Here is a 13,808-nt window from a genome sequence, read left to right on the forward strand (position 1 = left end):
GGTTTTTGGCATAAACCGAGTAGTCCCAGTAAACACTCTGTCCTGCACACAGAAAGGGGCACGAAGATGAAATACCTAGAGATGCAATCCGACATGAATAACATGTGAGCGTGTAAAGCAGAAATAGACCCAGTGATTGAACGCGCAATGGGATTAATCAAGAAAAAAATATACAAGAGAAGTGTCAACATTTGAATTTGGGAGAAAATATGTATTTAGAAGAGTGCAAAGGGAAGAGGTTTATCGGCAATTTGAGGAGATTTATAATAAAAATTATCCAAACGTACCCTGATATTAAATGTTCATTGTTGCCATGACAGTATGATCAGCAATCGCTAACTTAGAGAGACAAAGCCCAATCATAAAACATCAACCTATGTCTAGTCTGCTGCTTATCTTCTGGATGTGTCTAAAACAGATTGAGCAAAAGAGTGCACCCTCAAGCTCTGGCCTTTTATATTCACTAACTCCGAACGACACAATCAGGGGCGGCTCCTCCGTAATGGCGGAGGAGCGTCGCCCCACTGGTCACAGCCAGTCACAGAAAAATAAAATGATAATAAAACCATAACATCAATTTATTTTTCTGTGACTGGCTCTGGCTGACATGCGGGGCGGGCGGGCTGAGCAATGAAATGGAGGAGTGGTGGCCACTTATCAGTGCGCAAGTAACTTTTGCAGGCTGTCCTAGGCCACCCAAACAGCCATGCACACTTCTATTTCTTCAACCCAGCTGTGTTCACAGACAGGTTGGAGAAAAAACGCAGGTCATTGGGCACTGTCTGAGCGGCAGACCAGGCCACTCAGGCCGAGCTTGGCGCCGCTCTCATAGCATAAGAGCAGCATCCGGATTGGGTGGGGAGCCTGTGCTTTCCCGTGATTGTGGAAGAGAATAACCGAGGCAGCCATCGGCATTGGTGGCAGGAACAGGTACGTTTTTTATTATTATTATTATGTTTCCCCTCATTTCCTGTCCCCGTTCCCCGCATCCCCGCAGTTGCATTTTGCGGCAGCCACCACTGGACACAATATACATTTCTTTACTGTTTTTTCCTTTGCTGTGGCCCTACGTTGCAAACATGAATTTACTGCATTCCTTTTTATTTTGTCCCTCTGATAAAATGCAACAAGAAACACACCTTTGCATTCTAGAAAACATTGTGAATTAAAAAGTCATTGAACTCTTCCCTCTAGGGCCTGGATGGTTTACATGGCATGGCGGGTGAAAAAGGCGAAAAGGTAAAAATCAATTCAAATGTGTTCACTCAAGCTTGACCATGTGTTCAACCTCGTTGCCGTTTAAGTAGATGTCAAGATGACATTAGTGGAGCATAATGTTCTATGTCTGCAATATCACAAGAAATCAATGTTTACAATACTATCCTAGCATCAGAAAAAATACAATAACAATTTCATAGCAGCATAACTGCTCTAGTACTGTAATATTATCTTACAGGTGGATCTCTCGTTCTCATGGCATCATAATCACAACATTGGTCCTCTTGAAGCATCATGAAGCAACTTATGTGACATTGAAGTCATTTATCAAAATGACTCCAATGTCACACAATTTAATATATCATACTTAGGCTTTCCTGTTTTCAGTTTCTATTTTTGGTCAATTCTGGTGGTGTTTTTTCAGTGTTTTCAAGTGATTTAAATACTTTAAAAAAACAGTGGTTATCAGTGGTTACACATTTTCGCGCCATTAAAAACTACAGAAACAGTGTTTTTCTGGTGTTTATGGAACGTTTTGCTTTTATTGCTTGCTTTCTGCACTGATAGCGCATGGTATATTGACAGTGTAAGTATAGTGTATATGATGTCCAAATAGATTTTTGCAAATTAAACTTATTGTAGTACACCATACAATACTTCTTCAGTGAGTCTTTGGTCAAGTGCGCTCTCTCTTTCCTTCCCATGTAAACTTCTGTGAAAAGGCCCTCTCAACATTGGCACTTGAAATGTGCAACCCCAAACCAGCCAGTACACAATTTGTTAACTCTGGCTACTGACATAGCTTTCCATGCCAAAACTGGTTTATTTCAAGATTGCGATTCTCAGGGCAGGTTCTGCAACATCTGCGCTGAGCTGGGCGTTTGTGTACTCAGAGATATTGAAGCGGACAAAAATAAAGCAGCTCTTTGGAAACTACGGAAGAAATTCCCCTTCACGGAAGGGATCTAGAAGAGTACCACAGTGAGGTTTCATTGACTTCAATTGCCATTGGTGGTGAGGGACATTTCTATGCATCACTGTAAGCCATTTCTCATACATTGTAAAATAAAAGTTCCTGAATTGCTCTTCACCATTGCTTTGCTTACCAAGTGGCAAGCACTCTAACATGAAACATGCTGCAGTGCCAAAATCACTAAAGGTGTCCCCTAGCCTACTCTCAAGAAGATGTTTCACATCTACACCAATTATGCTGAACACTTGGCAGACAAGGGTGTTTTCAGACTCTAATCTTTGTTGAACTTGGAAATAACCTTTTTTACAGAGCATTCCAAGTGACACTGCATTCCGTGTTTTCCAAAAGTCTGTTGTCATATTTTAACCACTATCCCAGATGCTTGGTGATAGCGCTCTTTTCACATATTCTAGTCACTATACCTTGCGTTGAATGTTTAAAGCCTGAGGTGTTGGCAATTTGCCTACTATCAATACTGACTCAATAGAAACTTGGGGCAGATGTATTAAGGGGTTTTACCTATTCTCTGTGGGTAAATGTGATGACACATATTCGGAAAGATTCTTATGAAAACAGCCATTTTACCTATCAATGAAAGAATCAAACGCAGCCAAAATATCAAATATGATTTTGATGTTTCCTGATCCTCTACAGTTTATAAAATAATGAAACAGGACTAAAACATGCTTCTAAACCCTGCATCTTTAGACCAAAGACCACAAAACTGAAAAAAAACAAAAGGAAGAAAGAAACAATATTTTAGTGGCATCCCTAAACAACACAACTCAAGCAGAATAATGTTAGCCCAGAATTTCTTACTGCTAGCTTGTATAACAAAGTTACATTGTATTGGCCCCTTCAGGAAGAAATAAAATGACTCTTTCACTCTCTCTTTCCTTTCTTTAAATGGAATTTAGTTTGTGGTTGTGCAGGTGTTTTGTCAGTGTTTATATGTTTTCACTGGGGAGGGCTGTTTCTCCATCAGTGGGGTTTTATCAGTTATTATAGGTTTAAACCTAAAACCGGACAGCCTAATCATACTGTAGCAACAAACGTAATAAGCTAGTGGCATTAGACAATATGTTGTGTGAAAAGGGCTTTCCATGGGTGGTGCATGAGCATTGCCATGCAACTACCCATGGGTTTTAATACAAATCCCTGTGGAACTGTAGATGGGGATTTACGCCAAACCCCTTCACCTCTCTGTGGCAGGCGTAATGTGAGGAAATGTTTTCATTTCTCCCTCTGTATGTGTGCTGAATTATATAGCTCATATACAAAGAGGAAATGCCTTCAAGCATAGGATTTGTGCAGCAAGGGACTCCTTTCTGCACAAAAACTATACAGAGTACAGTGCAGACACCCTTTCACTATGGCGCAAAGGTGCCTGCATTGACATATGGCAGCCACAAGTACACCAGCACAGGGAACGAACAGAACTGTGCTACTTCAAAGTAAATACGGTGCAGTCCTGCTCTATTCCATCAATGCATCACAGTGTAACAACTTTATTTGCTGTGCTGTGTTGCATGAACTCTTTGTAAGTATGCCCCCTAACTTCTTATCTCAACTGTTTCACCCAAAACTGTAGAAAGAAGCCTCCAAAGATTCCCTACCCCAAAAAGAAAAAAACTCCGCAGTGGGAGCTATTTTTCTCTGTCTGACTCGGGTTTTGGAATGCAATTCAACCACAAATTCAACCAACACTTCCAGCCAGTTCCCCTTGCTCTAACTTGAAGGAAGACAATGAGACAACTCCATCATACAATAATCTGGCACCAAACATTTTAAACAAAAACACACTGTGAACGATGCTCAGCCATTGCAGGTCTCCCAGAAGACGAAAGGCATACTGGCTCTATTAACCAGTCGCTTGAAGGCAGCTAACAATTGTCAGTATGTTCCAAATATCAAGCAATCTGCTGCACTTCTCTCAGAAGTTGAGATTAGGCTATGGTCTTGTTATTTTGCATCCATCTTTGTTGATCTCTCTGCAGAATGTGACCATCTAGAGACGTAGAGACACTGAGAAAATCACCCCTGTAGCCTCTGCCTATCAAAGACATCTCACAAGAGATGGAGGAGAGCTATTGATTGATAGGTAAATGGTGAAAAGTTCATCCCTTTGCTTTTGTTTGGTGAGCAGGCCCCCTGAATCCGCACAAACCATCTTGTGCCTACTTCCTTGCCATTCCAAGCAATCACTGACCTCCACCTGAAATGGCCAGCCACTGATTATACTGGTCTGGGTGCTTGAGCAGTGTTCTCAGGCCATACATGGTATCCTTTCTGACGCTGATGCTTTATTGTGGCATTTAATTGACCCTTGCACCCCAGCATACAGAACTTGGTGGCAAGAATGCAAAAGTCCATGCATGAATTTTATGCATTTGAATCCGGATTGAAATTTCTGGTTTGGTTGCCAGAATCTTAACACTCCATTCACCTTGAAGGACTCACTCAGGAAACAGGAATATTGAATCTGTATGTCTATGACTAAAGATCTAAAATTCCAAAGTTGTAGCAATTATTTGGATAAGTGAGCTCCTGACAATCTCAAAGGAACAGCCGCAATGCACTTTACCATTGGAAGAAGTCAACTTATATAGTCATTTGTAGTTTTTGGGTCAATTACCACTAACAGAACTCATGTTTACCCTGTACCCTACAATTCCACAAACACTAGAAGTGTGTGGCTACAACTGGTAAGTCTTGTTACATCAGCCGTGTAGTGCTCTGTGATTCAGGACTCCAAAACACAATATTAGTACTACACAAGGGGACCATAGATGGTTGAGCACAAGTAAGACTTGAGATTAATAACTTTTTATTCCACTTTGATATAAGTCTATTGAGCTTTGGCTTATTTCTCATAATACTTCAAAACAAGCCTACATTTTGGGGAGGGCTCAAGGTGTAGACCCAAATCGAGCCATCAGTAAATCACAGGAGTTATAATATTGGGGTACTTGGTGACATGATAAGTCCGTATTGATGGATGAGGAGTTGAAAGGGGACACTTCCTAATCGGATTAATATAATTTTGGTGGGACCCATTCGGGAAGCTTTAGCTTTATTGTTGCACCGGCAACTTGGTGATTTCCTTGTCTCACAACTTAAAAAGTAAGCCATACCTGCAGATAGGGGCGTAGACAACAGGGTGTATCAAAGTAATATGGTGTGGACAGATAAACAGATAAGAGAACCACTCATAGCACCATAAATCACGACATATTGAATGGGCTAAAATATAAAGACGTGGTGTCCAACTCCTCCTTGGATTGGTTTATATCCTTTACAGGTCAGCCTTGTACCCAGATTGTCAATAATGGTTGTAAAGCACCTCCAGTGAAATTGTCATGTGGGATTCTTCAGGGCACCTCCTTATCACCAGTGTCTCTTAACTCATAAGTGAAGCACCTGCATGACCAATTGCTATCAAGGAGGGTGGGGTTTTACATATACCTAGATAACACACAACTGCATTCGCCTCTGGTAATATTGTTTAATATACGCCCCCCTCCCCCCACACCTGAATAAGATTAGAAAGGATGTCCCGCACAAGATGCAAAATAGTTAGCTCGCTCTGTTTACTAAGAGAGCACAGTTAAAGTTAGAGGGAATAAAAGCAAACAGATGCAAATCTGGGAAAGAGGATGAAGCTGTGAGTTTGGGGAATTTGATTCGACGAGTCTGCTCTGTGAAATCCCTAAGTGTTGTTCTGGATGATTAGAAATCGATGAAGAAACACGTACACCACTTAACCAGCTCATGTGGGTTTTATATTCACACTCTAGCAAATTAACTTCTTTTGTGGAGTCACCATAAGGTGGCATCCACAGCACAGCTCTTAGTGAAAGTCACAGGCTGACCTATCCGTTAAACATTTTATGCTTCTGATGTGAAAAGTAGGCACCACGGAGCAGGGTAATAGTAATAACGTTTATTACAGCGCTTTGAGACTTATATGCTACTAAGCAACATGCCATTATTTTAACAATGTTCGCTTTGCTTGTGTCTTTTAGGGAGAAGTTGGCACCCCAGGGATTCCTGGCCTTCCTGGATTGGTATTTTTGCTCACTTTATTTCATGTGTTACATTTCTGATGTTTGCAGTGTAAATGTAAATGCAACATTTTCAGAAAATCTAGCCTGGCGTTTTAACCTGCATTCTGTGGCTTCTGGAGTACGTTTTGTTCTCTTTTCACCTTATTGATTTCCCTGGCAGGAACATCTTCCTACTCCGTGCGCGGGACACATTGCTTAATAAGACCTGCTTCCTGATGCTGCCGAAGCCTCGACCACTGCACAGTCTCGGCGTTTACCTCTCGTTTGTGCGGCTGCCTTTGAGTGTGCGGTTGGTTAAAAGCGCCAGCCCTCGCATTACTGAGCCATTAGGGATTAGAAACTGCTTGCTGAAAGAAACAGCGTGTTTTCCTGTAAGGGGAAAAAACGGCACCACAGTACACTGGCTTGTCTGCAATATACCAAGGCCCATATCTATAATTTTTTCAAGCAGCACAACATAGCAAGCCACTTTGCTGCGCTGCCTGAAAGGGAAGGAATGTGGCGTATTTAACATTATGTGGCGCATTCCCGTCCTTTACTACAGCTGGCACACTTTTGGTTGCCTAGCGCCCGTGCAGATCCCTTTATATCATGGTACAAGAGTGCCTGCATTGTAGGCTAGATTGTTCTTGTGCGGGAAGGGATACCTCCCAGCACTAAAACAATCCTCAGAGGCATTGTCCTCTCTACGTGTCCTGCAAAATGCAGCACACATAGAGAGGAAAAAACGAGTAGAAATAAAGATATTTTTCCTTGTTATGTTTTATCAGGGAAAGTGTAGCATTTTGATGCATTCCAAGGTCTACCACTAATGGTGAGTCCGGGAATGCGCCAAAATCTATGGGTGGATTCGTGGGCACACCCACACTCCACCCATGGAACGTCTCCCATCTGCAGAGTAATGCAAGGCAGCAATTTTCACTACCTTGCTATTCCAAGTTTATCAAACCATGCATGGCCATGAAAGGATGCCTTGCGTGGCCTGAAAAATCTACATAGGTTTTTGTCACCTTTTGGTGGCGCAAGGGAGACGCAAAACCTTCATACATCTACACCCACATGTGATGTAGGCACAAAGGAGTTGATGAATCAAGATAGCATGCTGTCCATGGCGCAGGCACCTCTTGGTGCCATGTTTAAAAATAAATGAAGAAAAAATTAAGGTGCTGCTAAATGATTTCATTATGTCACAAAAATGTAAGGACGATATAAGCCTGCCTTATTCCTGTTGCAAAAAACTGCCCCTAAAAGCAAAGTCTTATTAGAAGGGATAGAATTTAGGGCCCCATTACAATTCTTTTTAATAACATCCTTTTATTAAGGTTACAGTAATCTGGTCGTATGGAAAAACACCATAGCAATCATATACATCATGAACAATGAAGACATTGCAGTCACGTTGCCAACAATACCACTATCAAACTTCTGAAACACACCCATCCTGGATACAAATGGTACATTTCATCCAGGAATGAAGACTTCAGTAGACATCGTAATTGGGGCAGTGCAAGCATTCCCTATGAAAACATTCAATTTGCCCCAGCCCCTCTCCCATTTCCCTGGGCCGCCCCTGCTTATATAAGCCACCTTCTCCTCTCCCATACATCAGTCCATGTCCCTTTTCCAGTCTCTGAGAGGAGGTGTGGACCCTGCCCCCCATAAGCGAGCTATATTATGTTTAGCAACAACCATGCCAAAAAGCATCCAAATTTGATGTGTACGAACCAGGTCGGTAGAATCCCACTCATTAAGAAGGCACCATTTAGCCGAGAGTGGAAAATCAATACTACATACATCACTCATGCATGCCACTAGAGATTCCCAAATGGCCTGGATTGCTGGGCAATCCCAGATGATTTGAATAAAGGACCCTCTTGACCACATTGCCTACCACAAAGCAGATCCGTTCTCCTCCCGATTTTTTACCATCACATTGCAAGATAGTTAAGATCTATGGAGTATTTTAAGCAGGCACCAGTCTATCCTAGTGGGTACCTCCATAGACGAGGCCAGAGTCTCCGGTTATATCCCCCAGATCCGACACCCAGCGGTTCAGCAGGTGAAGAAGTACACCTGGAAAGTTATTGATCAGTTTTCAATAAATGAGGGAGATCGCCTTTCGGGTTATGTGTTCTTCTAACAGTCCATCTTCTAATGGTGACGTTTCCGGGAGAACCTCCCCCGGGGGATTACCACATGTTGGACTTGTAGGTAATGGAAGGTTTCTGCAGTCGCTAGGTGGTGGTTCCTCTGTAAGTCAGAGAATGGGACCATCCACCCTTTAGATCAGAGATCCCCCACCCTGGAGAGTCCTATAAGATCCCACTTATCAAAGCTGGGTCATGTTTGCAGCGTGCCTAACATCTCAAAATCCCACAACTGGGTGACCCGGGTAATGCGGCCTCCTCAACCCAGTTTTTAAAGTGTTGTGTGCCAAAGTCGTACAGTGAGTGTTGTTGGTCCTGTGATGGTTAGATGTTTCTGGTTCGTGTACAGTGCCTGCAAGTGCCCACCCCCCCCCGGCTGTAAGTCATGACGGTCCATGCAATACGCTGGCTCGTCGACAGGCTGATGAACCCATTGATTAATAACCAGTAGTTGCGCCGCCCAATGATATGTCTGAATATCTTGCAGGGCTGCCCCTCAGTCATAGCAACTATGTGTCAATTCAAGTAGGGCGATTCGTGGGGGGTTTCCATCCCACAGCAGAGTTCTAACCTCACTTTCTATAGTTATAAAGTAAGTTGTAGGAACAGGGAATGGCATCTTTTGTAACACATACAGAAAATGCTGCAACACCATCATCTTGAACAATGCCAATCTTCCAAGTATGTAGAGCGGCAGTGACCTCCAATGCTGGGCATCGCTTTTAAGTTGAGCCAGGAGTCCTTGAAGATTTCTGGCAACAAATAAGTCAGGATCAGTCGTAACATAAATGCCAAGGTAGCGGAAACTGTCTTTTACAATTTGCGCCTCCCAACCAGGTGACAGGCAAGGCGCCTGTCTGCCCAATGTACATACAGTGTAGATTTGGACCAGTTAATGGTATAACAGGGGTATCTACCAAAGTTGGTGAATTTGTCCAATATTCTATGAATGAAGGACTGCAGAGACACAATGTACAGCAGGACATCATTGGCGTAGTGAGATATCCTATCCTCCGATTCCTTCATCCAGTGCAGTCCACAGATCAATGGATCTCCCCGAACCCAGGCTGCCAAAGGCTCAAGGATCAAAGCAAAAATAAGCAGTGAGAGAGGGCAGACCTGTCTGGTTCCACGTTGGAGGGGTAATACACAGGATGTCCTCCCAATGACCACCACCTGAGCCAGAGGTTTGGAATATAGAAGTTGCACCCAGGACATATATTTGGGGTTGAAGCCCATACGTTCTGACACTGCAAATAAAAGAACGGCCATTCAACCGCATCAAAGGCTATGCATGCATCAAGCGACAGAATCACTGCATCTTCACAGATTTTGTCAACACAGCACCCGATGGAGCCAACATAAGTTAAGGGCTGTGTTTTGATGTGGCATAAAGCCGGATTGATCGGGATGTACCAATTTGGAGATGATTTTAATAAATTGGGACGCTAGAAGCTTGGCAAGACCCCATTACAACTTTGATGTAATTCCTGAGTCCGCCATAATCTGGAATGACAGAAGATGGGAAAATAGCAAAGTCCTTTCCCCATGGACATCTCTAGCATCTTCTAAAATGTTCTAAAGTCGGCTGAAGTGTCCGATTGGTAAATGTCCCAAAAATGGGAAAACCTACATAAATAGGTGTTGTAATACCAATTCCTATAGTAATTCCCCATTTGTCTCGGTGACTTGAAGATGCAAGTTTTTGGATGTACACATCCAAAAAGTAATGATACACTTCATAGAGGTAAATTGAGGTGTGGAAATGTCGAACCCATATTCCAGCACTCTACAGAATGAGGGTCTTAGTGGTTGGTTCACCATCATTAATATGAAAGCTGGGAAGCTACCACTCACGTGGGAGTGAGCTTCTGGCTTTCTCAGAAGTACTGGTGTAAGTCTTTACAAGGCATAGATGTCCATGAGTTCATCCTCACCTACACTATCTTCACTTGATTAATCCTGACCAGTATATTTTGCCTAAATGTTCGTTAATACATAAAACTTTTTTTTACCAGGGTAATATTTTTCAATGTGAAGAAACCACTCTCATTTATTTTAAACTACAGTTTGGCTTAAACGTGCTCCACTGAAACACAATGAATTTCGGGGATAGTTTCTTTCCATTCTCAGGCTGGAAGCCCACTCTCTCCAGACTCTTTTTGGAGTGCATTTGTGTGTGTTTTCCGGGTGGCGAATTTTCAAGCAAAATGTTTGCCAATACCCACTAAGTTCCAACTTTACCTCATTCTTTTTTGTGCCATCCCTCCTGTCAACACCTTTCCCACTTTTCTAAACTTCCTAAGATTTAAGTTCTATTTGCAAGCATAGATCCTAAATATACTGATCAATGAATCAGAATATAGAAAATTACACTGACAATTACAGTGACAGAAAATGTCTTGTGCATCAATTCTAACCTTAGGTGAGCAAAACATTTTATGAATTGGACTCTTGATGTGGGAACTACAAAACTGCATAATGGGACAATGGAAATAAAAGAAGCAGTTCATGAAGATTGAAAAGTGTCCACACATGAGATTCAACCCTACAGGGATCACCCCACACATAAGGAAGTTGCATTTATGCCTCAATTTAAAAGAGAGAGGCTCGCTACTCCATGCGACAGGGTTCCTTATAAGACTTTATTGTCAACAATAGATTGTCTTGGATAATCCAATTCATTCACCTCTTGTGTACTACACTTATTTCAAGCTCATGCACTCCTCTACACCCGTCTTTGAAGGGACATTGTTAAGAATTTTCTTGTGGGTCCCTTTAAAGACAGGTATAGAGGAGTGCATGAGCTCGAAAGAAGTGTAGTACACAAGAAGTGAATGAATTGAGTTCTCCAAGAGAATCTATTGTTGACAATAAAGTTGCATTATGGCAGTATTGTGGATCAATGTGACAATGTGACAAATTATTTCTACAACTTTTGTTCAACTTGTAGAAAGTAGTATTGAGGAACCAGATTGTGCTGTTGACTACTATTGTATACATATTTCTACTGGGTGGAAATGAATAAAAATTATCTTGCATTGTTTGCTGATTATGTAAAAGCAAGTGTAGCAAACAGATTAGGGTTCAAACATAGTTAATTTTTTTGGCCCTGAAAATGAGACATAGAAGGGTTTATTATTATGTCAGACTGACTTGCGTCTGCCCGACACCTTCTCAGTGTGAGAACCGACCTACCATAGGCCAGCGGTTCCGCACCCCCTATTACGATGTGATCGCACATGGTGTGGTCGCAAACACCTATTTCTCTATGGGAGCTTGTGCTGCGGTTTTCAGCCACAGCACAAGCTCCCATAGAGATATGGGAGTTTCTGTGAATCCCTGCACTGCTTGGCAAACAAAGGGGCAGGGATTTACAGGGAAAGACTAGACCCTCCCCCCCCCCAGGTCCCCAACCGGAGGCCGCTGACGGATAGGGACCCCCTAAGTCACTTTCCGACAGGCTTTCCATGACAGAAAGCCCGACATGTAAAGCCTTTCTGAAACCGACATCATAATCTCAACGGCGTAAATGCCGTACTAAAGGGATTATGTGCGACCTCCAAATGGCAGACGGGCTCCTTGAGCCTGTCGGAAGCCAGCCGGATTGACCAGCCTGTTTGAATTCCAACCACTGTAATCGTAATACGGCAGTCAGAATTCACACCAAGGATGTTGGTCGGTAAGCCTCTGACCAGAGGTCAGAGGCTTACCGACCAACATCCTAATTAGGGTCAAAGTGTTTTTGTGAGAAAATAGATAGGATTGGGCGGTAGCATTTCTCCAATCGGTGGCTAGTGCACAGGATAAATTTGGTACTTTGACCACCACCTCCTCAGAACATTCAAGGAACCTGGGAAGACTTTACCAGAAGGAGCAGGACCTACTGAAAGAAGACTCCTGACTTCTTGTGGAAGAAGAGGACTTACTCAGGGACTCATGGACTGTAGAACCCTTGAGTCCTGCTAGCATCGACGGCCTTCTGAGACTGAAACTGTTATACAAGGTTCAAGTGATCGGCCTCCTGTTTGGATGCTTCAGGGATAAAAAAAGCAGGACTCTTGACAAGAGGCCCCAAACTGTCCATAAAAGTCTGTATCTTGAAGAAGAAATAGCTGAAGAGTGACATGATGCCCAGAAGCCTGCTCTTATGTGCCAATGGTTGCCAGACTGTCCAGAAGAAATGTTTCCATAATTTCCACAAAAGTAGGACCCAGCCATTTTTTGCCACCTCTAGAACACCGTTACATGGTGCTGAGACTTACCCAGAAAGGTTGTTCCTTAGGCAGGCAAGAAATCCAGGGTCACCCTGCTTTGAGCTTTTTACTGGCTTAAAACAGGTTCAGCAGCAACATGCAGTAAAGGTGTCTGGCCTTGTGAAGCTCTGCCCTGCATCAGCTTCCAGCCTTGCCCTGCTGGAGCATTTCGACTTTTAAAAAAAGTGACACAATCTGAGGGTGAAGCCTTGGACTAGGGTGAGGGATTAAATCTATTACTTGGTCAAGCTCCCTTGCGGCAGTGAAATTCCACTATTTCCATTTGGAAACTTTGCTGCCAAAACCAACGACTTCAGCGCAAGGTTGATGATGATGTATTCAACTTTGAGGGACTGTCACCAGACACAGCTTTTGACCTTACCCTTTTGGAAGATTGTGACTCCCATTTCAGGGACTAAGTCTGAATGTAAAATATTTAACTGGAACACCCAGCTTAAAACATCTGACCTCCGTTTCATCCCTGTTGGCCTGAAATTATACTTAGTTCCTAGCCACCTACAAATTTTAGTTTCACAATGATACTTAACGTTTTCTAGGTGCTGGTTATCTTTCAACTTAAAATAAACATCTCCCCAGTTCTCCTTATTCTATTTTGATGGTCTTGTTTTCTCTTTGGTCATTAAACTTGTCTTCATTTTTCTAAATTGGTTTAGGGATTTTATTACAGTGTGCTCTTTAAATGTGTTGTTATTGTTTGAACTTAACAAACACTTGTCTGGAAATGGCCTGATACTTGTGCCATAGCTACAAGAGTTTGAGCAGAGGTTCTCAGATTTGTGTTTTGACCTAACCAGATTGTATTTATTACGTTGGTAAAGGTCACCCTTCCCAAATTAATAACCCAATTTCTTACAATTAGTGAAGCATTGTATTTGTTGGGTGTATGTCAGAATGTTCTTGACAGAAATATTGTTTACAAAAAAATTCCACCATTGGTTGTTGATTTTCTATTATTAACTCTGATTTGGAGATATTTTGTAGATGATAATAAGGATCTGGTAATTATGTCAGATGATATACTGACTGTAAAAGATTGGATTATTAATGCAGGTGTGACTACCCAACTCAAGAAATAGTCAGAACCCTTCTCAGGGCGAACCTGTAAAGTCACAAAATTAACCTGAGC

General features: G+C 42.4%; 1 protein-coding gene across 2 annotated transcripts in view; it reads left to right on the forward strand.

The window, feature by feature from the left end:
- COL19A1 (collagen type XIX alpha 1 chain) overlaps window positions 1-13,808 on the forward strand; it is a 2,198,704-nt gene that overhangs the window by 1,619,783 nt on the left and 565,113 nt on the right. For both annotated transcript variants that reach the window (XM_085610910.1, XM_085610909.1), the window contains exons 21-22: window positions 1,195-1,239; window positions 6,217-6,258. In XM_085610910.1, coding sequence (XP_085467036.1) covers window positions 1,195-1,239; window positions 6,217-6,258 — 87 coding nt within the window. The remainder of the gene's footprint in view (window positions 1-1,194; window positions 1,240-6,216; window positions 6,259-13,808) is intronic.

This window comes from Triturus cristatus, chromosome 6 (assembly GCF_964204655.1).
Source record: "Triturus cristatus chromosome 6, aTriCri1.1, whole genome shotgun sequence".
NCBI classification, from domain to species: domain Eukaryota; kingdom Metazoa; phylum Chordata; class Amphibia; order Caudata; family Salamandridae; genus Triturus; species Triturus cristatus.